The sequence below is a fragment of the Hydractinia symbiolongicarpus genome, chromosome 8, assembly GCF_029227915.1.
Source record: "Hydractinia symbiolongicarpus strain clone_291-10 chromosome 8, HSymV2.1, whole genome shotgun sequence".
NCBI classification, from domain to species: domain Eukaryota; kingdom Metazoa; phylum Cnidaria; class Hydrozoa; order Anthoathecata; family Hydractiniidae; genus Hydractinia; species Hydractinia symbiolongicarpus.
In genome coordinates this window covers 26060052-26084078 of record NC_079882.1, presented here as the reverse complement: position 1 = coordinate 26084078, position 24027 = coordinate 26060052, and the positions used below count along the sequence as shown (strand labels likewise).

Genomic DNA, 24027 nt, shown 5'->3' with positions numbered 1-24027 from the left:
TTGTCCCCGGGGATTTTTGCCGTTCTAATAAAAAAACGGCATGGTGTAGACCATGCCGTTTTTTTATTAGAACGGCAAAAATCCCCGGGGACAAGGCGCATACGAAGAGTGGCTTTATCATCAACAATGTTTCAACAAAGAAAGAGATCTAAAAGTCAAACAAACTCTTTTTTTTGTGCTTGTTAAACTCAGGTCAATGCTCCGACTGTTTACATCGACAAAGCAACATAATTGCCATAAGTTCTTTATTCAGCCTAGCCCTTCCCTCTTTTTTTGCGTCATCAGGAAACAGAAATATATTTAAGTAGACTTGTCCTCTGATAATTAGCATTTTTTTATACGCTTAGAAATTGCAAAATGAAAATAGTGTCTGATAGGAAATACGAATAAGTGTATTGCTTAAATTTAATATAAATAAACAATTCGCAAATAATAGAACGATTGCGAGTTAATTTTGCAGCGCAAATGAGCTCAAATTAAGGGCGGAACAAACAAAAAATTTCAATTATGTAGAATAAAGATTTCTGGTTTATTCAACAAGATTTTCATGTTGGATGCATTTTAGTACTGTTTCATCTAATTGGCTTAGCTTTTTACTATTGCGTTTGAGTGCAAAACATATGCGATGGAAAATTTTTCGAAAGTTTAACATTTGAATATTCGATCAAAATATCAACAAAGCCAGGATTTAAAGCATCCTCGTCCCCAAGTTTCTTCGTCCTAAGTCGTTATTATCGCTGTCAAATTAACCAAAAAAGGCAAAATTCCCTGGAAGCGAGGTTGTTGAATTAAAAGGGATTAAGAATAATATTTGCTTGTAGTATTATATTATATTTGTTCTTGAATACTTTGTTATTAAAAGAACTATGCCGCTCTTAAAATTCTGCTCCTAAACTACAAAGATATTTACTAGGAGATCCAATATATATATAAAATCCCTAAAGTTCAAGAATAATTGCTCTATTAAAAAAGTTGTAGACAAGAGGGTGTAGATATAGTATATATATATTGTCCTCATATTTAACATATTTTATCGTTTTCTGATTTTCTACATGTTTTCGGCTTTTCTATAATTTTCTCGTTATAGTTTGCTCGATAATACAAATTTTTTCGAATCAGGGGCAATACAAAAAGGAAAAAAAAGATGTAGTGACAATGTTCCTGAGCCTGTAAAAAAAGGCTAAATCGCCCATTTATAATTTCTTGACAATGTTGTTAAAAAATCTTTTGACCATTTCTCCTTTACACCTAATTTCTTGTAACCTCTAGCTGAGACAGGGTTTTTTACCGCTGCAATCTAATAATTAGTTTAAGCGCTGCTACCATACACTTAATAGCATAGTTAACTCAGTTGTTTTCGAGGATACCAAATTCAGTTTCTCTCAAACGTGATTTTTCCCATCTTAACAATTCCGATTACTTGATGGTGGGAAAAGTTATGGTGGGTCTTCTGACTATACACTTATTCGCCATCTTGAATTTTAGAATTAACATTCAAATGGTTTGATTGAAGTGTGCGAAAGCAAAATTTGACTTTTTCCACATCCTAACCAACACGAAAATAAAATGTTAGATGTTTGCTTCGGCCTTCAATGCATAATCGCACCACTCATGGAACACAAATGCAATAAAAAAAGAAAATGTTTGTCGACGCTCGTTATCTCGAACTCCCAAGGGACCGAAAGAAAAGTTCAAGATAGCGAAAGTTCGAGATAACGAGCGTATTTCATGAAAAGTTCGAACTCAAGGGACCGAAGAAAAAGTTCGAGATAGAGAAAGTTCGAGATAACGGAGGTTCGAGATAATGAGCGTCGACTGTACTTTGCGCATTGGAGCATATCATATTCCATTTAACTTTGATTCCTTGACCTGTTTTCTCTTTGTGTATATCTGACCACGAGACAAGGTGGCGTATTAGCTTTCACATAAGTAAAATGTATCCACTCAAACGACTGAAAGCGGCTTTTGTCAAAAATGGAAACTGCAGAACGTGAAAACTGCCTATAAGCACAGTTAATCAAATGTCCTTAAATGTTTACTGTTGTGTTGCTGAACAACCGCAAATTTGCTTTCGGTTTTAACGACATTAAACTACAAACTAAATTTACGAGTACAATTATAAACGATCGAAAATAAAATCACAAATCGCACTCCATGTTATGTCATAAATTGTCGCGAGCAGATTTCATTTGCGTAATTTTTGGCTAATTTGCGAAATTAATTCCGTCAAATAGAACCCGCGTGGAGATAAATGTCAAGTAGCAATCCCTAGCAGTGTTGCCACTCTACAGTCAAATTTGGGATTAGATTTTGAGAAGACGGTATTTTCCTAAAACATACGACATTACCAAAAAAAAAACAAAAAACTCGAATTTGTAATTTCAGGCGTGTATTTCTTAATCCTCAATTGCTACAATGGTAGTCTTTTCTGAAACATATATACCATCCAAAAATTTACGGATGTCCTTGTTCTTCGCTTTAGCACACTGATTGATGAGCGCAGCTAAATTTAAGGATAATATAACATAGTTTATAAAGTAACATCGGAATACACAATCGGACAGTTTTTTTAAGCCAAGAGAAAAATTATTGACAATACTTAACCTTACCTGAATTCGAGACTAATTCAATGTCGTTTCCTTCAACAATAATTTCATCTTTATTTCCAGATGGTTTGCAAATTACGCCATCCCTCATTTTTACAACACGGATGTATTTTTCACCAAGATAATTTCGAACCTCCACAGTTTTTCCGTCGTCAATTATGTTTAAATTGATTGGGAAATGAGCATACACAGATCTCATTTTGTATAGAAAACCCTAAAAAGAAGATAATATCCAGTTAGTAGCGATCCTATTTTTAATTTTACATGATTTTGGAACCTTCACAGGTGGAAATACGAAATACTTATGCAGGAAATGTGTACGAGTGAAAAACAACCAGATTATTGGATTCTTCCACGGGCTAAACGACTAGATGCACATAGAATGTGCTAAAAGATCGTCAATCAGCTTAAAAAGATGCAGGGTAGCCACAGATTTAAAACTTCATGATTTTAGATGTATAAAAATTTCCAAAATATCCTTAAATATAAAAAGCTATTCCATATTTTAGGATATTCTGAAAATTTTTAGAAAATATGTAGTTACTAATAATTAAGAAGCTTTTCCTTTTTGAATGCCAGAAAGGCTGCTTATTTATATTGCAGTTACTATCCTGTTAGAAGATAAACATACACACACACATATTAACTGTTTGCTAATTGCTAAAAAGTTTCATTATATATCAAAAATTTCTTTTGTCAAAGTTCAGATCAGACAATTTTCAAATAAATAATAATACTTACATATTGTACTCCTTTAATCAAATTTTCAATATGACTGCAAATTGTTCTCAAGCAAGCAAGATGTTTACGCAGAGCAAACCAAACATCAACCCGTATGGTTTTTTTGTTAACACGTGTAAGCTCTAAGTTTAAGTGGCTGAAACTTTTATGCAGTGTACCTCTAGGTCCCTTGACTGTGATGGATCTTCCATTCATTTTGATGGACACTAAAGGTTTAAAAAATTATTTAATTAATCTCAAAAAATGTCACATTTTTTAAACCTTTATCCCAGAATACAAGGCAAGAGTTTTCAACATGCTCAGAAAAATAACTTGTTTTTTGTTTTAGGTTGATGTCATAAAATCAGGGCCGGAATAAGTGTACGTCAGCACCGTCACACTACTGACATAAATTTTACTAAGGAGGGTAACAACATTGGGGTACTGTGTTCCCTTGGCCATGGGACCAATAAACTACCTTACGGACCTTTTTCTTCCGTGACTGAGTTGACGATACAAATAAAAGGGATGATACAAATAAATGCTTATTAAATGGCTGATTGGTCGAAATAATGTATCTTAGTGGGTTTACAAAAAACTGAGGACTTTGTCCCAATTCAACAGTAAGTGTGGTACAGCTTGTATTTCCCCATAATCATTGAGATTATTTGTACCCTATAACGTGCAATTTCTATTTTAGAGATCAAACGACAGCATGAAAGACTTTATTAAGTCATTCGGGCATATTTTTGTGACTTAGGACATGTGTGCTACAATGAGAACAGGCCATTTCGTGAGAGGCGTGCGATCGCACGCGCATGCCCCCACACATGTGCAGATTTGTTTAGGTGTGCGATTTATCGCACGCGCAAAACGTTGCTGTAATTAAAAATTATTGTATTTATAACAAAGAAAATTTACTAAATAAACCTTAAAAATAAACGATCATTCTTTTACTGAACTCTAAAAATAAACGATCATTCTTTTACTGAACTCACAATAGATCGCACATGAGCAGTCTTTACCAAATGTTGAAGTGAATTTAATTGCCACCATTTGCTTTCTTTCTTTCTTTTTACTGACCAAGGGGTATTATGCAGAACAGATATAGGTCGCTAACGACCTAGTGTGTGGCCGCTATCTTTTGAAGAATTTGTTTCTTTTTCCTTTCAAATTTTGCGAACCAATGAAAACATTAATTGTTGGGATCGTTGATATTTTATTTTGTTTGTTCAGTCTGGGTTAATGTGGAGATTATATCAGGGCTATAATTTTTTTAAAAAAATGTCTGAAAAAAGAACGAAAGGAAATAAAGTTGAATTAAAAACTTTTGAAAGTTGGGGTAAATCAGATGTTCTAATAATAATAATAATAATAATAAATATTTAAAGTGGCTAGCCCAGAAAATCACAAAAACCTATAGTTAGTGGATTGTTTCCACTGGGGGCCACTAGAACAAAAAAGAAACAAAAAATGATAAACCTTAGACTGCCTCAGCTCAATCAAACATAGTAACATTTATAATCTGTGAAAATTGAAAAGAAAAAGAATAAAAAACAAAAATTAAAAAGTTAAAAAGTGATCTCCATTAGAATTTGCCAAATACATTCGAGATGGAAGTCTTAAACGAAAGCAGACTTCCATCACAGGTCACTTGGTCTGGAAGATTATTCCACACTTTTGCAGCTCTAAATGGGAAGGCTTTTTTGCCAAATTCCGTGTTGACCAAGGGAAGTGTGAACCTGTTTTTTGAAGCTCCTCTTGTTTGATGATTATGACAGTTTTTTGTCAAAAGGAATTTTGAGCGCATGTAATCAGGAGCAATGTGATTCATGGCTTTGAAAACTAATATGGCATCGTTTTTGATGAGTAAATTATTCATTGAATATTCCCTCTCTTTCCCAAGAAAGGTACGGACACATTTTAATCGTTTTTCTAGTTTTCCCAATCTACCTTGGGTGGCACAAGCCCATGCCGAGGAGCAGTAGTGGAAATATGGCATGACAAGTGCATTAATTAAAAGGTTTTTTGTGTGAGGTGTTAAACAGGATGCAATGGTTCTAATTTTAGAATATTTAATTAGTATTTTTCTATTTATGTCATTAATGTGCTTTTCCCATTGCATTTTTTGATCAAATGTTACCCCAAGATATTTAACTTTTTCGCTCCTCTTCAAAGGAATACCCATATAGTTGATAGTTTTGTTCTCAACTTTTTTTAACTGGCTGTGGTTGCCGAAAAAGATTGTTTCAGTTTTGTCCGTATTAATAGTCATTTTGTTATTATTCAGCCAGAGGTCGACTTGCGAAAGTTCTAACTCGACCTGGGAGACAAGGGTATCCAAGTTTTTATGAGACGAAATAATTATTGTATCATCTGCATATAGATGGTGGTAGTTTGAATTGATGACAGATTTTAAGTCATCAATATACAAAAGAAAGAGCAGGGGCCCCAACACAGATCCCTGCGGCACCCCAAAAGCGTCTTCATGAAGCAGATCTGATCCTGTGTCGTTTACAAGAGTCAGCTGCATTCGGTCCGTTAAGTAGGACTCGAACCAGTCAAAGGCAGCATCTCTGATGCCAAAACACCATAGTTTTTTTAACAAAATTTTATGATCAACAGTGTCAAAAGCTTTTTTAAGGTCAATGAGCACAGCACAAACAAAGTTATGTTGGTCGAGCTCAGTAAGAATAAAATCAGAGACATCGACTACTGCAGTTTCTGTGGAAAAGAGTTTTCGAAATCCGGACTGTCTGTCATTCAGGAAGTTGTGCTCAGAAATAAAATGAGACATTTGCTCATGCACTAACTTTTCAAAAATTTTCATAGGAATTGGCAAAATGGAGATAGGCCGATAATTAGTAGGATCTGTTTTATTGCCACTTTTAAAAATAGGCGAGACCCTTTTAGTCTTCCAACATTTAGGTACATAACCAGTAAATAAAGATTTGTTGAAAAGACTTGATAAATAAATACTTAAAACTGACGAACCTGCTTTTAGCAGTCGTGAACCAATTCCGTCCAAGCCTGTAGCTTTATTAAGTTTTAGTGAACTAATTATTTTTTCGACACTTTTGGTCTCAATACGAGCCCACCGAAAATCGTGTCCGCTAACAGGTGGATTAACATTAGTAGTGTCAGAAGAAAATTTAGAGGCTAGTTTGGCACCAACACTGACAAAAAATGAATTGAATGTGTTGGAAATTTCTTTTGGGTGAGAAGTTTCTGTACCATCGTTTTGGACTACTCGTTTTATCGAGGTAGTATTGCCTGACTTATCAGGAACCAGTTTTTTTAGGGTTTTCCAAAGTTGTTTTGGCCGTTTTTGAAAGTCCTGCAAAACGTCATTATAGTACTCGTTTTTGAGTCGATTTTTGAGACCTATTACCTGGTTCCTTTTTTGTTTGAAAGCTTCCCAGTCTATGATGGATTTTGTTTTTGATGCTTTCCGTTTCAAGAAGTCTCTTTCTTTAATGGCTATTATTAATTCATCAGTGACCCATGCCTCAACACGGCCAGAAAATCTATGTGTTTTGAAAGGGGCATGTTTGTCAGCCACTGTTTTAACATTTTTATTCAGTTTCTCACATGCTTCATCAAGGTCATCATAATTATTAAAATATGACCAGTCTAAATTCCTGAGGTCCTTCAGAAAAGCCTCTTTACTGAAGTTCTTGTAGCTACGAACCTTGCATGTTTTAGGTTCAAATTTTGGCCTTTTGAATTTTCTGATCACATAAACTAAATTGTGATCACTGATGCCTAAATCCATGACACCAGTTTTAGAAATACAAGAACTGTTAGAAAGTATTAAGTCTATAAGAGTGCTACTATTTTCAGTAACACGAGTTGGCTCCGTAATATGTTGTTTTAGGAAAAGAGTGGAGCATAATTCCTTTATTTTGGAGGAAAGAGCATATTTTGAAAGCATGTTACAGTTAAAATCTCCCAAGATAAAAACTTCTTTTTCTTTTGGGAGCTTGTTAAAACACTGTTTAAAATGAGTACACAGGTTTTCGGTACTCTGCAAATCACTACCTCCAGGTGGCCTGTAAACCCCACACACGTAAATAGGTTTAGTTTTTTTCAGGCACACTTTCACCCATAGTGATTCAACATTTTCGAAGTAAAGGTGTTTCAAAAGGTGGCTATCCAAGTTTTCATTAACAAAAATTAGAACACCCCCACCTCGTCTATTCCGATCATTCCTATAACAAACATAGCCATCAATTTTAACGTCATTGTCCGTGATGGTGTCATCAATTTTGGTTTCACAGATGGAGAATACATCAAGTTTTGTTTGATGTAGCAGAAGTTTAACATAGTCTAGTTTGGATGACAGACCATTAATGTTGAGATGGGCCATTTTTAAGCCCTTCCCATTTCTGATTGCCTCAAAATCAAAGTTTTCATCAATAGTAATATTGATGTTGTCCGGAATTTCGTCACCAAATGACTCCTCATTAGCAAAGGGCAAATTACGAGAAAGACAGGGACTGCAAACGAAAAACAGTTTATCTTCAGGAGTCTTCATAAATTGTTGATATTTTTTATCAGAAATACGCTCACATTTTTTATGAGCCCATAATCCACACTTGTCACAAGAAAGTGCTTTGTGTGTTTTTGCCACAGGTTTTAAGCATGAAGAACAGGGATACTTAACAGGACCTGGGTTGAGGCAGATGTCCCCTGACAAGAGGATTAAAAAATAGAAATACTTGTGCCTGCTTGGCTTAAGTTTTGATAAAGCCATTAATTTTAATTGGAGAGTGAGCTGGCTTTCAGAAACTCTATTGCAGGCATCAAGTGAAGAGATAGAAAAGAAACTCCTATCTAGTCGACTCATTTCGTTGTTGTTGGGTGAGCTACTTTTGAACGAAGGTTTTGTATTGCTCAAAAATACAACGAACACAAAAATCAGTTTTAGCGTAAATGTGGGGTTTCCTACCTGAGTAAAGTTATTTTTAAGTCGTAGAGAGATCATTCTACGGTTATGTGCTCTTCCAAAACTATGTTTGAAGGATCTAAGGCAAGCCCATTTCCTTACGATGTTACACAGAAGGAGCAGCAGGAACCCACAACACAGCAAAGCTACCATATTAGATGATAGATGGATAAAAAACTGACTGGGATAAAAACAATTTATTAACAAAAACAATAATTTAAAAACTTACAAAACAACAAATTAAAGAAATGAAAAGATATAAATGAAGTAAAAAAGGCAGTACAATATATAATAAATCAAAAAGGACTTAGCTGTCAAAGCAGGAGCTCTTCAAGCTTTAGTCTTCGTTTTAGATACGTCCGACCTCAACGAGAGCTAAGCACGGAATTCTTGGTTGGAAGACAGAGGAAAAAGATGGAAAGGTATTGATGAACTATGTTTGGTGTAAAGTTTGTGCGAGGTATAAAACGGAAATTACTTCTCGATTAAAAGGAAATGCGAAGACAGCTGCGTTAGCGTTTACAAACGGTACAAATGTGGTAACAAAATACCAGGTAAGAGATTTTACAAGTAAATAGTTGTTTTGAACTTATTTTTATCTTTTCTAATATTTTAATTTTTATGTCAGGTCACTCGACATATCGATCAAGGCAGCGGACACAAAATTGCTATCCAAATAGAACAAAATAAACCAGCAACCGATCGTATAGCAATAAAGGACTCTTCATTGGGAACATCAACCCAAAAAAATACGGTCAACATGTGCAAAACTAATACAAGAGAAGGTTACAGAAAATTGTTACGCCAAAACAGCAACCCCTGTGCAGTGTACAGGGGTAAAGGAAATATTTTTGTAAAAAAAACTTTTTTGATTGCACGCGCAGAATTTTTGAGGCGTGTGATCTAACGCACAACCTCTTAAAATCTTACGAAATGGCCTGTGAGTAGCAATTATTTTTTGGAATATGCAAAAAATCTATGCACAGTTGGTTAGATAATGGAACAATATGTATAGTTAGAATGCAGTCTTTGTTGTTTTGAAAGACTGGGAGTTCTTCAGTTGCTTTGTGGTAAGATGAATGCTTTAATATAATTTTTCTATTACCACCTGTTTTATTTGTAGTACATTAGAAACGAAAATTTTCCATCCAAAAATTTGGTTTTTCTAATTTTTTTAAAAAAGGACCAGTGCATAGAGGTTATATATAGGGTAATCAGAAAATCGATAAAAACTGTAATTTTTGAACTTATTATTTTCGATGTTTTCACATTTAGCGGAGGCTCTATCTATAAAGTTGAAGCTCTATATCTATAAACTTTTTTCGATCTTGATTGAATATATATGTACACTTTAAATGCTTCTAGCCTTTTTTTGTGTGTGTCATTTCCCATAATCATTACTTTTGAAATTTGTTTAAAATTTGTTCAAGCTTAACATGTCCCTGTTTTAAAAACATTTTTATATATTATAAAACATTGATAAATTCCCTTTGAGTATATAAGAAAATAAATTAATTTGTGAAAAAACTGGAATAGAGAATAAAAATTCCAAACAAAAAAACACACCCTTATCAATTTTTTTGTTTAAAAATACCTGGTTGTATTGCTCTTACTTAGCTCTACAATATCTTACTACATCTTTCCAAAAAAATTATTCCTTCAGTTATAATGCATTTTGTCTAAAATACTACATAAATCCACGAATTTACCTTGTTTGATGAATCATTTGTTGAGAACTCGATAATTATTTAAATTTTGAAATAAAAAAAGCAAGAATTTGTAGCCAGATGTGTAACTGTTTCCAAAAAAATTGCTTCGCTAGTTTTTAACAAAATGGAGGGGAGTTACCAACACAAACAGGCAATGTATCGACCAAATTTCTTATTTTGAGAAAAAAAGGCTCAAACATTTCTCCTGGCACCTGTTCAGAAGTGTAGTGTTGGAATTTTAACCTTTTTAATAATTAATGACTCAAAACATTTTCGGTATAAATTAAAGTAAGTTAAAAATTCGTATTGATAAAGGTGAAACATGGCTTCTAAACGTACAAATAAAAACCATGATAATAAAAAAATAAATATTAAAAAAGCAGCATGCAAAAGAAAGAGTTGAAAATAACTTCACAGTATTTAAAAAATGCAAAATAATTTATAATTTGTTAATAATAATGTACACGGTGAATTATCTTTCTAATACTTTAAAATTCTTTAATTTTAATACAAAACGCGGGTGTTTTAAAAAATTAAATTCATGACTCATATTCGGGGTAAGATCAAAGATAATGTTATGAAGAAATACATTTTCCTTGTTTTATCCCACCAAACTAATATAATATATTTTTTTTTAAAACTTACTGTAAACTTAGCATAGAAGTTACATTTGTATCCTTAAAAAAACATGTAATACACAAATCCATATTTTTAGTTAACCATTGTTTAAATAAATTTTATTGAAAATTGAAAAAATGAAGTAAACCGTTATGAATTAAGTATGTTTTAGTAGGGTTACTACTGCTAATTCGTTGAATGGGTTTAGCTTTGTTGTCGTAGTAATGATTAAAACTTATTGTAATTGATAAATCACATTTGTTCTACATTTGTTATTTTTAAAACTATGCTGGGTGAAAACGAACCTAGTTTGTGGGGGGAAGAATGTTGGTAATCACAATAAAAAATCTGTCTGGAAAAAATGCTTAGCCATATATAGTTTGCTCCAAATAATTATTTTTGCTCCACCTAAAATACAGAAAGTTTTCACTTCCAAAAAAAATTTAAACCCAATAGCCGAATAACATTTTAATGCTAGGGACTAATATTTCTTAAGAAAATGAGAAATAGCAATAATACCCATGGTCAAAGCCTTCCAAATTTACTCTGTTAACACTTTTTTTCAATACAGAAAATGAGGGACAACTTGAACTGTGAAGAGGTGTATGGCTGGATGGCTTGCTATTTTGGTAAATTTTTTGTTTTTAATTTTTTAGCAGGCAAAATAAAGCAATTCAATAATCCTTTTTAGATATGATTGGTTAAAAAACTATTTGCCTGATAAAAAAATCTAAACAGAGCTTATAGCAAGTCATTTATATCCTTTTTGAATGTTTACATTTTCTGCAGTAGGGCCTTCTGGCTCTAACAACTGTGTGGCAGGCAAAAGGATGATATTACGATGGCCCCTATGGCTCACTTCTATTCTAAATCAAAAACACTTCTCTTCTATATAACGAAACACTTCTCTTCTGTATTTTGACACTTCCCTTCAGTATTTTGACACTTCTCTTCTGCACTTAACACTTCTCTGCATGTGGCTCTTTACAACTTGAATTCTAAAATCTGGTCCGCAATTTTACATCATTGGTCCGTAGTTTTAACCTTTTGTGAGGTTTATTACACGGGACCAGTCCCCTCGCCATGTGTCATATTTTTCAACCGTCGTCAAGCAAGCATGAGCATGAAGTCTGTGGTACGTGAAATTGTTAAAGAGGAGCTTGAAAATGCCTGCTCGTCCCTGACAGCAACTACAATAACACCATCAGCCACAAGGTCTTCGCTGTCTTGTGTAGCTAACACAAGTCATGCTAGCAGTAGTGGTAGAACAAGTAAGGTATCAAGTAGGTTGACCACCCTACTAACCACCATCAATAAGAAAAAGAGTGGAAAATAATTAAATCATATGGAGTTGCGCTGTAAATAGAACAACTGTGATGGAAATTCTGAGAGAATTAGACCCTGAAGGTGTTTCTTTAAGAAAAAAGAAAAGATTAAGAAGAAGAAATTATTGCGTTCCTGGGCCAGATTTTTTGTGGCATCTTTGACGGGCACGACAAACTTAAGCCGTTTGGTTTTAGTATCCATGGTTGTATAGACGGTTTCTCCCATCGGCTTATTTGGTTAGAAGTTAGTAGAACGAACAAAAAGCCTGAAGTTATTACAAACTTTTTTATAAAATCTATTAAGCAGTTAAATCGTCTTCCAGCAAGAATAAGGTCTGATAATGGTACTGAAAACTGTACTTTGGAAGCTGTTCAGATTGCATAAGATCTCAGCATAATGACAAATATGCTGGCACTGGCAGTTTTATTGTTGGTACATCAACAGCTAATCAAAGAATCGAATCTTTTTGGTCACAACTTTCAAAAGACAGACCAAGTTGGTGGAGGTTATTTTTTAGAGAACTTACTTAGGATTTTTAGATGCCGGTGATGCACTCATTGCTGAATGTGTAAAAAACTTTAGATCTTAATGAGCTAGAAGAGTTTAGCGAACTATCTGTACCAGATCACGATAATGAGCCTGAATTTATTGAATTTGCGGAAACAGTTCTTTCAATGGAGGGTTTCTCCAAACTTAAGCCAGAGACTGCTCATGTAGCTATTGATTATTTTATCGCCTTGATTTGTGCAGTAGAAAGATATATGTAATACAACACCTGTAACAATGTAAAATGCTTGGATTTTAGAAATATATATATCTTGTTTTTTGAAAACCACGAGTTCTTTTTCCAACAAATACACAATGTTTATTGCTGCAAAAAAAAATATCTTGGTTTTTGTAAACCACGAGTTCTGTTCCTAACAGACATCACAATCAATGTTTATTCCCGGACAAAGTAGGGTCAATTGTAACACGCAAAACGTCTAGTTTTGCCGAATCGCAATTATAAAAATTCAAAGTTAGTGGAAACTAGATAAAAAAAGCAATCTCGTATTACGCTTCTGGGACCCTATAAGAATATAGCTTAAAATTTCACAAAGTTTTTCCCGCGAAAAATCTAATTTTGTAGAAACGTTCATATGCCCCTGTAAGAATTTATGCCAACTTTACTGGGTCCAAAATTTCCTATGCGCAGGGCCCGGGGTGTGCCATTTATTCATAAACAATATTTGAATAAATTTATATATTAAGGACCAGATTCAGTCTGGGAAATTTTCGAGCTTATGGAAGAGAAGTGTCTTGCACTTGGAAGAGAAGTGTTTCGAACGGAAGAGAACTTTAGGTATCAAAGTAGAGACTTTTTTATACAGAAGAGAAGTGTTTTTATACAGAAGAGAAGTGTTGTTATACAGAAGAGAAGTGTTTTGACTAAGAAGAGAAGTGTTTTTATTGAGAAGAGAAGTGAGCCATAGGGGCCATCGTACGATATAGGGGCTTGCTGAAGAAAGGTCTTTTTCAGTCCATTTCTTTCTACAGAAACATTTTTAATCAAGTGTGGATGGATAAATTCCGATTGACAAATATTCATATAAAGTTGTTATGATACCTTTGTGCAAAGAAGCAGGCTAAAAAGGGCTTTTTACCTGCCACGCACGCAATACATGGAATCACAGTCCCGATATTTACTTGCACGCACATCTAAGTGATTACATAATGCCCTATGCGCGCACAGAAATGGAGGTAAACATGTAAACAAACTAAGCGGAAAAGTTACCCCCATTTCTGCACGCGCAGGAAAAACATGGTACTATGATTGAGTCTATTGTTAAGGTCAAAAGGGCTTACCACAGAAAATGTGAACATTCAAAGAGGTCTATAGGACGGCAAATAAAAAAGAATATAATGAATCGCCTTAACAGGGATAGTGCTGCTAGGATAGTAATAATTTTGTGTTGTAGTCTGCTGGGTTTATGTTAGCCTAAAACTTTGATGAATGTTCAAAATACCGTAGAACTGTTTACATGATACCTATAACTATATCTATGTTTAATAATGCATACTAAAAAGTACCGCATACCTCCATCTGGAATGGTAACCGTCTGACTCGCCAGGATAGTCTTCATGTTATCCTTCCCTAAACGTTAGGTAAGAAAACATTTTTAGTTAAGATTCATGAAAAATAAAAATATTTTAAGAATATACGAACATTATAAATTTTTAAAATCTCATGTCTTGGTAACAAAACGTATACGATTAACCTGATAACGGTTAATACTTTTGGGTAACCTAATTTTCCTTACCGACTATCGGTGGAAATAGTAAAGAAAGTAAATTGACGGAGCCGTTGCCTTCTGTTGCTACAGCCTCGCCTGCAGACGGGCAGCCTCACTTTAAAACATTACGGCCACCGATTTTACCGAGCGTGCTCCAAACGTGGCCAACCTTGTTCCCCATATCCCCCAGTGCAATTTTTCGCTCTTTTTATATCCGAAAGGGTTGTCTCCGATCAAAATGCGAAAATAGCCCTGGGAACGAGGTTGCGAAGAAATATATATATATAGAGCATCGATGCATCTGACACCGAGAATTTACAAAACACTATTCTTAGACGGGACAGTAAAGTAAAGGAGTATTTTCTGATATACGAGTTTTCGATCTTAATGTTCGGAGATTAAGTGGTCTGGAAATTAACATGTGCTTTTTGAGGAATAAGGACAAAAATAAACATCAATACAATGAAAGAGTGTCAGAAGCAGAGAATAATACATTCTGTCCCTTTTGTATATTCGACAAACGGGGGTATGGGACAAGAATGTAAGGTACTGCTTATACGCAGAGAAATACGGTATCTGCTTCATCTGCTGCAAGAACTATTTATTATTATTGTTTAGATTGTTTACCCAGGATAGCCTTTTCAGTTCCCCATTGTTACTACTAACAACGAGGGTTCTGTGGAAGGGGTCTTAGTGCATTTTAAGCTCCCATTTAAACTACCAAAGTCGTGCAAGCACATCAACGCTTAATTAGACAAGCGCCTAAGAAATCAGTTTTATTCTCATGCTGAAAAAAATAAAAACTGGGACAACAACAAGGTCAAACAACAAATCAAATTCCAAGAAAAAACTGGCGTGCACTCAATACAATTTTCTCGTTCAATAATTCAAAAGAAAGTTTGAAGCCAACCATTACAGAATAAAGTCCAACCATTCAAGTCCCAGTTAGGGGTAATCTGTTAAAGTGTACAAGGAATGCTACCATCCGGAGAGACTGGTAAAACTTTTGGTTGACGAATGCTATTGCATTATACACTAATAGGATTATTGTCCACCACTTCAACATATTGCATAAAGCGTTAATATTGATGCCGCCACTGCTTTTTAAAAAAGCTAACAAGACTTTAAAAGCGAAAGATCACTTGGAAACATTAGAAAAGGGCGTGGACATTTTTCGATGAAAATTATAAGTAGTAATTTTCTAGAGCATAAGACATTTTAGTGGTTTTTCCCGAAGTGACAAAACCCAAATTTTGTTTAAAAATTGACCCCTCCCAAAAGTGATAACATAAAATATTTCAATAATTTTCCTAATTATTGACACAAAATGTTATGTTTGCTGTTTGTTTACAACTAATTTCAAAATCTTCAAAAAACTTAAATATACTTGAGTATTCTTTACGTTACTTCACAAGCTTTAACAAGCTGAATACAAATACCTCACAAAAGCTTACCTACGTTTTAAAAACAAGGGACTTCTCTTTCTTTCCAGGTGTATGCTTAGGTATTTTCACGTTGCAGATGAAATTGGCGCCAAAAAGGTCAATGAAAATTATAGAAATTTTGTCATTTTTTTCTAGAGAAATCATTTTAAATTAAAAGTATTTTGTGAGATAAACTTTAAAATTGGTAAGGCAAGCGTTCTTATGGGACTTATGGCGTGACCCCAGGAAAGTTTGTAGTGAAAATAATGACATTGTTATCAAAAGGCTGATTCCTTGTGTTTTTGGGTTTATTATATAAACCAAAGTTGTAAGACGCAAAAAATTATCAGTTAAAATTAAAAAGATGTACGTGCTGAAGAAAGAGAGACGAAAAAGTATGGCTGGCATATTTGAGTAGAATAAATAATACAGCTTCAATCTCCTGTGTATATGTGGATAAAAATTAAATAAAAATAAAAATATTACAAATATTTACAAAATTTAAAACATTCTTAAAAATTCAGATATATACAGTATATTTTTATACACCACAGAAGCGCTTGTGGTGGAAACGCAGGATACTTTGACGTCTTATGGTAGCAAAAAACATTCAAAAATTTTTTAACTGTACATGAGCAATTGGAGAAGTTCTACCTATCTGAATATTGCAAAGGATCGTAATGTTTAGTACGGTGCAAAGTTTCTCCATTTCGATATATATTTTTACTTCCATTTTCAATATTGCGTTCCTCTGAACGTTTTTCTTGGTTTCGCAGTTGTTGGTCTAGAAAACTTCGAAGGATAGGCTTATAAGCCACTTGTCTATTTTGTATCACCTAAAAATACATACACATGAAAATGAACAGCAGTTTCTTCTTGTGGTTCACTCTTTAACAACCTGCTTTGTGTGTTATATAATTAGATAAGGTAAAGATACCTGATCGTAGTAGTCAAAAAAATCATCTTCATTTGCCGACAATACTTCATATCGCTAAAAAATAACATACACGTAAAATCTACGACAAAAAAGAAACAAAAAAATACCGTGAAAAAATAACTGAAGGGAACTGAGAAAACTTAGTATTTATTTAAAATTCGAAAAATTTATTTTTATTTCATTTTCATATTTTACCATGTAAAACAGCTAACCTTTTTTGGAATATATTCCACACTCGATTTTTTTCGAAACGATTGGTCATATTCTGTTTCATATCGACTAAGAATAAAATATAAAATAATACATTTATCTCCATGGCCAATGGAAGATAAATTTCTTAAGTTATCCTACCAAGAAGGGCAAATCATGACAAAATTGTAAAAAACAAATAATAAGGGACAAAATAAACAAAAAAGCACATCAGCGAATAAGAAACGATGTTAGTTCAAAGAGAGAGAAATTTTTATTCCACTTAGTGAAAATATATTGGACAGATTACAGTGTATGCAGTCATATTGACTGAAAAATAAAAATGGAATAACAACATCGCAGAAATTTAAATTGACGGTCGATTTTAAAATTATCAAACCCAAGCTAAGGAACGAGGTTGAGAATACAGAAATTTAGGCACACAAGGTTTAACAAATTTTTGCCCCTTCTCAACCAAGGCTAAAATGAAATGAGATTAATATCACACACATCAAACTTTATATCTTTTTTATTCTTACCTTTTATCATATTCTTTTCTAAATAAGGACTCACTGCCTTTTGTATATCTGACATCTGCCATACATCGGTCAAAAATATCTGGGACATTATTTCTACTGCCAACTTTCCTTTCAGCTAATACAATTGGTGAGCTGACAGTTCGTGTAAGAGTATCAAAATCATCATTGTAACTTGTCCGATAGCTATTTGGCAAAGACTTTGACTTATAATATTGATAATTTTTAAGAGATTTAAAACAGTTAAATTTGTCATCATCAAATTCTTCTTTACAAACCTACAACACAATGTAAAACTTCATTAACAACTAAATTATTACTGAAATACGAAATAAAAAAAACGGTAAAGAACAGGGTCATGGATTCAAGTCCCCAGGGTTATGGGTTCAAGTCCCCAGGGTCGTGGATTCAAGTCCCCTAGCATCACCTTTGAATCTAATGTGCATTTTTGCTTTAGTCATATATCTAACATATGCACCGTTGTTCTTATAAAAAAAAATCCTCTGGTGATCTAAATACATACCTCTGAAATAGGATCAGAATTTTCTTTAACATTTTTTTCTACATCATTTTCGATTTCTTCTATTGTATGTGTACGCAAGATATTGTGATTTTTAGGGTAGCAAGATATTTTTTTCTTTGTAAATGCTGGTTCATTTTGTAGGTCTAAAACACTACCAGACAGCTCTTCAGCACTGACACCAGTCATTTCTAATTTAACGTGATCATCTCTGTGCATCACTTTTTTCTTACGTTGTATAAATGGCACTCTTTCATATAATGACGAATCTTTACCAGCAGAAGTATTTAAGATACTTGAATAATACTTCATATCATTACTTCTCTCAATATGATTTTCATCTAAGATTTTTCTTCTTTCTGATAAAACATAGGTGTCATCCAAAGATTTCCTTTCACTGCGCTTCACTCTTGAATGAATGATTGGTGCAGTTAATGGTCGATTCTTTTAAAGAAAACAAAAATCATTAACAAATAAATATACATACAAAATAAACAAATACAATGCAAGAGCACAGCGCAGAGTAAAAATCCAATATGCAAACCAGTAACAGCCAAAAATAATCCACATGAAATTTAAAATTATGACAAGTACTCGCTGTATAATCAAATTTAAAGGACCGAACAATGTTTACTGCACAGCTTCCTTTGGTTAACTAACTATCATCAGTTAGTTCTAAACCTTGTATAAGACAGTACAGATGATTAGGGGTGAATAGGAAAACATATTAAAGAACAATAAATATATTTCCAAAGCAATATTTATATTTAGCTATACCTGCTGGCTCTTTTGTGGTGTTTTCAAAATACTTTTTTTTATTGGAGCTGCATTTTCTGATACTTGTATACCAATGGTAGAATGTGTTTTATTATAAGTTTTGTCACCGGAATAGTAGTTAGCTGCATCTTTTCTTGGTATGTTACTTTCTGATACCTGTATACCAACAGTGCCACTGCTTTTTATTTTATTTTTTGAGATTGGATGGGTGACATTCTCCTGTTCGGCAGTTGTCGTTTCTTTAAATACTTTGGGAACAAGTAGTTTATTTTTGGGTTCATACGTTGGAAGATGTTGTCTGCCATAATTTCTGCTATATTCTGTCTCATACAGCCACTAAAATAAAGGTAAAGCAACAATTAGCTAGCTACCTGGATCACACATTATAGCTATAGCCTAGGGCTACTTTTACATTTTTGCAAAGTGAAATTGTGGAGCATGTTTGCTATACGCGTTGAGTATACCAAGGAACTGAAAATGTTTTGCCCTTTTCCAAACATCCGAAGCTGATTCTGTGGTCACATATGAAATAACGACGTTTTTACAGACTTATTTCTGCAAATATATAACCAAATATGTTTCTCCTTGATTTTATGTTTAAGAATGTTACCTCATATTAAAGTGGCAGTAACCCTTTTTTAGCTGTCCAAATAGCTGAATTATTTACTCAGTGTTTTATTTATACCATTTATTTTTACTATTTCCTAAAAATATAGGCCTTAATACATAATAAAATGATTTTAACTTAACACTAAAATTGCTGAGTCAGCAGAAATTTCTATTTTAAAAATGTATCATAAAAAAGAAAAAATCGGCTTCTACGAGCTCCAACTTTGTACAATTTCGTTATCTTTCATCAGCTTTTGGTTTTAAATGAACCTTGGGTTTTGTTCATTCTTATTTCTTTAACAATAGCCTTTTGATTTTTTTTGAAAAGATTCTTTGTTAGCATCCCCTGCTGCATCGAACACTGTTAAAAGAAAAATATTATAAATAAAAAGATTTCCGCACAACGTATCATGGTTCACCAAGCATGTCTGAAAATTTTAAAGTAAAACAAAAATGCTATTGAAAAGCTTGTGCAGTGTAGCATAATGAAGATAGTCCTAAATTTCTACATAATGCGCCATCTTTGTTGTTATTAACGTTTTTCTTTAATAATTCCGTCATTTCTTTCTGTACAATTTCGCAAACTCGTAGACTTAAACTATATTCAGCAGAACTAATTTATTATTCATGAATTTTATTTTAAAGAGGAATTGTTGAGGCTGAATATTTTTGGTGAAAGATAATAGTATTTTAGACATAAAATCGTGACAAGTGTGTTATAACAGAAAAAACAGAAAACAAATGAATATATAGTCTGTAAGCAATCTTTCGTAACTATATAATTATGTAAAAAAAAATTTGCGATATTTAAAAGGGTTACTGCCACCTTAATTTACATTCAAAATCGCTTTTATGAGAAAATGATAGTATGTTTGTATTATTTGTATGTGGTCCAGTTATTACCAGTCACGTGATTAGACTTTTGTTTTTATTTGTAAACCAACCTCATTCTAAAACTTTTGCCTGATTTATTAAGGGGTCAACTGAAAGGTACACAGAAAGGTGTCACAAACGGCATGTTTGAAAATCCAGATGTAGCTAGTCAGAAGTTGACCCAGGTCCAATCAATGACAAGGTTTAAATTTATTGCAAAAGTGTTAAGTTAGCAGGCATAGAGTATATACTAATTAGCCACTTATTTGTATAATTAAAAAGTACTCATCAATATATTAAATGCAGAATGCCCTTTAAATTTTTTTTTGTGCACCATTTTTAACGGATCCCAAAAAAAGAATTTATGTGAACCTATGTATTTTTTGCATAGTATCAGAGGAACCGTTTATGTACAAAACTTTTGACCAATTGAAAATGACATTTCTTATTAAACTTATACTTATAAAGGATATATATCTCTTGCTCAAAGTCCTTGCAAAAACGAGTCGGTAGGTCGGCTGGATTTTTTCTCAGAATCTTCCTATCATCGACAGTAAATATGCTCAATAGTAATAAAAAAACTTGCACCACTTAATCCCTTTTCTGTTTTTTTTTCATCCTTTTGCCCCTGTTTTTTATAATTTAAATGGGTCAGTCAAAGGACAAAAACATACATACTGAACAGATTTTTTGGAATTTACCGATCCTTTATCTTTTTTTAAAAAAATTACAGACCTTTTGATGGTGCATGAAAAAAAAAATTATTTAAAGACTCAGAGATTAAATATACATTGTAGCATGGTTATTTTGAAAATTTATAATTTTTGTGACAAAATAAATAAATAACATTGGGAAGAGTTGATTTTTTTTTACAATATTAAACATATAAGACTTGTTATTAAATTTATAAGAAAAAAGACACTTTCCACCCATATTATACTAGGTCAATAAATAAACTAATGAACAAATTTTCCTTTTTAAAAGAGAATTGTGAAAACAAAAGAATATTTTGTTAGAAGAACATTGGATTTGTAAATCTCAATTTTGCTAAACCAAATTTTTTTCCCAATTTACAGAATCCTTTTATTGCCTTGAATCTATTGTAAATATATAAAAAAGTATAGATAGAAAAGCGATAGAAAATATTTCTTCCATGCAAGAATTAATAAAGATTATAAAGTTGTTGCTGAACATTTTGCTTATTTTACCCTAAATAGAATTAAAGTAGTTTAAGAAAAGAAAAGCTTAAATTTTAAAGGCAAATTGACAACATCATACACCGAAAAAAGGTCATGTCACTGTTTTTGCCAACGTGAAATTGTTGATTGCCAAGACAAACAATAAAAACAACATTTTATTGCCAACGCAAAAGGGGTAAATGCCAAGGCGAAACAGTATAATGAAGAAAATTTTAATTAAAAAAGCTTTTGTTTGAATGCTTTTAAAACCAACGTGATAAAACTTGAAAATTTCCAGGAGATTAAATTTTGTTTTATTATTTTCCGCACCCGTTTTCGCTTAATTTGTTCTTACGTTGTTTTTAATGCTACACAAATTTGGTAATTCAGTCCTACTTTGTTCTCACTTTCGAAAATTCATTGGTAGTGTAAAAAGAAGTGCAAGAAATTCAGATTCTGTTTTGTTCTTATTTCTTAACAAAATTCAGGTTTTTAGTTGTAAAAACAATTTTTGTTCCTATTTTTTGGAAAAATATTAGATTGTGTCCTTATAGAGCTTTTGGAATGTTCACGTTTTTTCTGGGTTAGCCCTTTTGGCAAAAAGATGCAAGCGCTAGGTGAAGCAAGATTTCTCTTAGTCTATTCCTTCGCACCAAGTTATCCTTACAATTTTATGTAAATATTTGTCAATCAAGAAGTTATTCATCTACACTCGATAATAGTTTAAAGCCTCAACAATGTTTCCATAGAAAGAAATGGACTAAAAAAGACATTCCTTCAGCAAGCTTCTACATCTTTCTACCTGCCACACAGTTGTTAGAGCCAGAACGACTTACTACAAAAAATGTATATATTGAAAAATGTCTATACAGTTTCATAACACAAAAACCTGTAGTCCTATCATACATTTCCTAGAAATTCCTGAACAATATACCAGCACAGGTGGTTTGACCTGTCCAACCAGTTGTTGCAATCTTCTGCGTTCCTGAATGTAGTATGACTCCCCGAAATTAAATTCTAGTGTAGTAAAATTGTATTTTGGCAAACGAAAAAAATTACGCTAGTGAATCAATACACCGTTTTCGCAAAACTGAGTGTCAAATGATCCTATGTTTTGTCTTGTCCTGACTTCAGCAATGGGGGATGCTAACAGCTTCAAGGCCTATATTCCTGCAAACATTCCTGCCTCTCTGGTTCTTCATGAACAAATTTTGCTTGCAACTTGCGAGAATGCTTCGCAACCTTTTTTTAAAGTAAAAACATAAGGAATTCATCAAACACAATAACCATTATTGTTAGTTATTCAAGACTCTAATATGTTGATATATACCTTATATAATTCTTGGTGAAATGGAAACTCTTGCTCCACTTTTCTCATGATTGGGTAGCCAAGCCAAAGTTGCCAACCAAAATAGACAGAAAATGCGTCCTTTATTTACATGGTAAATTTTACGGAAGACGACTTAAAAAAACACGTGCCTTGCTCTTCCGTGTTGTTTATCCTCAGATCGGAAGAGAAGAGAAGAGAAGAAATTTATGCAGCTCTACCCTAGATAGACACAATATAACTTTTTTTTGTAATTAGAACTTGGTTTATTATAACAGGATGCGTTTACTTGTTAAAATCTTAAATAATTTTTCCAAAGTGGTAGCTAGCGAACTACATAAAAGGGTAACCTAATGAACATTTATTTGTAACCTCAGCATTTTCAGGATCTTTGTTTTACCTTTCGAAGATAGATGGTTAGATGTGTATATTTTACATGGCCTCACAAATATCGAGGGATATAACCTGTCTGTTATTTCCAGTAAAGGCCATGGCTGAGATGGCGAGTCCTCTAGAGTAATTATAATGCTTATTTTTAGCTACGTAGACCCAATTAGATTAGGGTTTGTACTCTACCAGACAACTCCCTGAAACATCCAATGGCCCACACAGTGTGCCATCTCCCCAATTTCCCTAACATGGCTTGGATTAACCAAAGGCTATGTTAAATTATGACAGATCTTTTTTCTCTAATAGAGTTTATTTCCATATAGGAGAAGGTATTTTGCTTTTCCATCAAATGTATGAAAATCATGACTGATAGGTTTATGGGAATTGACATGGTAATAGGTTTCTGAGAATTAAGTGACTAAGAAAATCAAATTATTTTATACCTAGTTTAGACTTGAGCTCTAACCCTTAGCTTGTGGCTCAATGGCTCTGCTTAATGCATTGTTGACTCTCAGGATATCTGCTAAATGGCCATGCAACCATATAAAGATTATGCAAATAGGAAAACTCTACAATTATTCAATAATACTCATCCAATGCTTAATTATAAATGCAAAGTTATCCCACTAATGTGCTCCCTGTAATAAAGTAAACTTCTTACTTCACATTGATTGTAATGTATATATTTGTGATCAAATTATTCCTCAAAACATGCACAAACATTTTTTTGGAAAGAGGTGAGGGAAGAGCTCTGTTACTTGACTACCCACTTTGTTTAATGTTTAATTACCCTCATTCCACATTTTTTATATTCTGCTTCTGTGAAAATTTAAAACCTTGATTTAAAACTGCAACACTTTCTCGAAAAAAACTAATGGAAGTTGAAACGCAAGTGTGAATTTTAAGTTGTTGGGATAATGCAGTAATAAGCGATTAACAATGATTTTTATTTGTTTTATCTTTTGTTAGAAAGTTAATCTGAGGGTGAAATATACTAATTGTATATACCTTACATTTTTCAAAAAGAATGTCAGAAAGAAGTTTAGACAAGTTTTTTAAACTTGAAG

The 24027-nt window shown here is 33.1% G+C and overlaps 2 protein-coding genes across 2 annotated transcripts; both read right to left on the bottom strand.

Moving 5' to 3' along the window:
- Positions 1 to 2372: 2372 nt before the first annotated feature.
- LOC130654603 (60S ribosomal protein L9-like) lies at positions 2373 to 14328 on the bottom strand. Its single transcript, XM_057457213.1, has 5 exons — positions 14228 to 14328; positions 14005 to 14061; positions 3348 to 3553; positions 2610 to 2820; positions 2373 to 2503 (listed from the first exon to the last, which is right to left on the bottom strand). The coding sequence occupies exons 2-5, from the start codon at positions 14048 to 14050 to the stop codon at positions 2397 to 2399; spliced, it is 570 nt and encodes a 189-aa protein (XP_057313196.1). The 5' UTR covers positions 14051 to 14061; positions 14228 to 14328; the 3' UTR covers positions 2373 to 2396.
- Positions 14329 to 15020: 692 nt separating this feature from the next.
- On the bottom strand, positions 15021 to 22699 carry LOC130654602 (uncharacterized). The gene is made up of 7 exons (XM_057457212.1): positions 22574 to 22699; positions 18584 to 18919; positions 17810 to 18250; positions 17290 to 17564; positions 16774 to 16840; positions 16562 to 16615; positions 15021 to 16460 (listed from the first exon to the last, which is right to left on the bottom strand). The coding sequence occupies exons 1-7, from the start codon at positions 22619 to 22621 to the stop codon at positions 16275 to 16277; spliced, it is 1407 nt and encodes a 468-aa protein (XP_057313195.1). The 5' UTR covers positions 22622 to 22699; the 3' UTR covers positions 15021 to 16274.
- Between the last annotated feature and the right edge of the window lie 1328 nt (positions 22700 to 24027).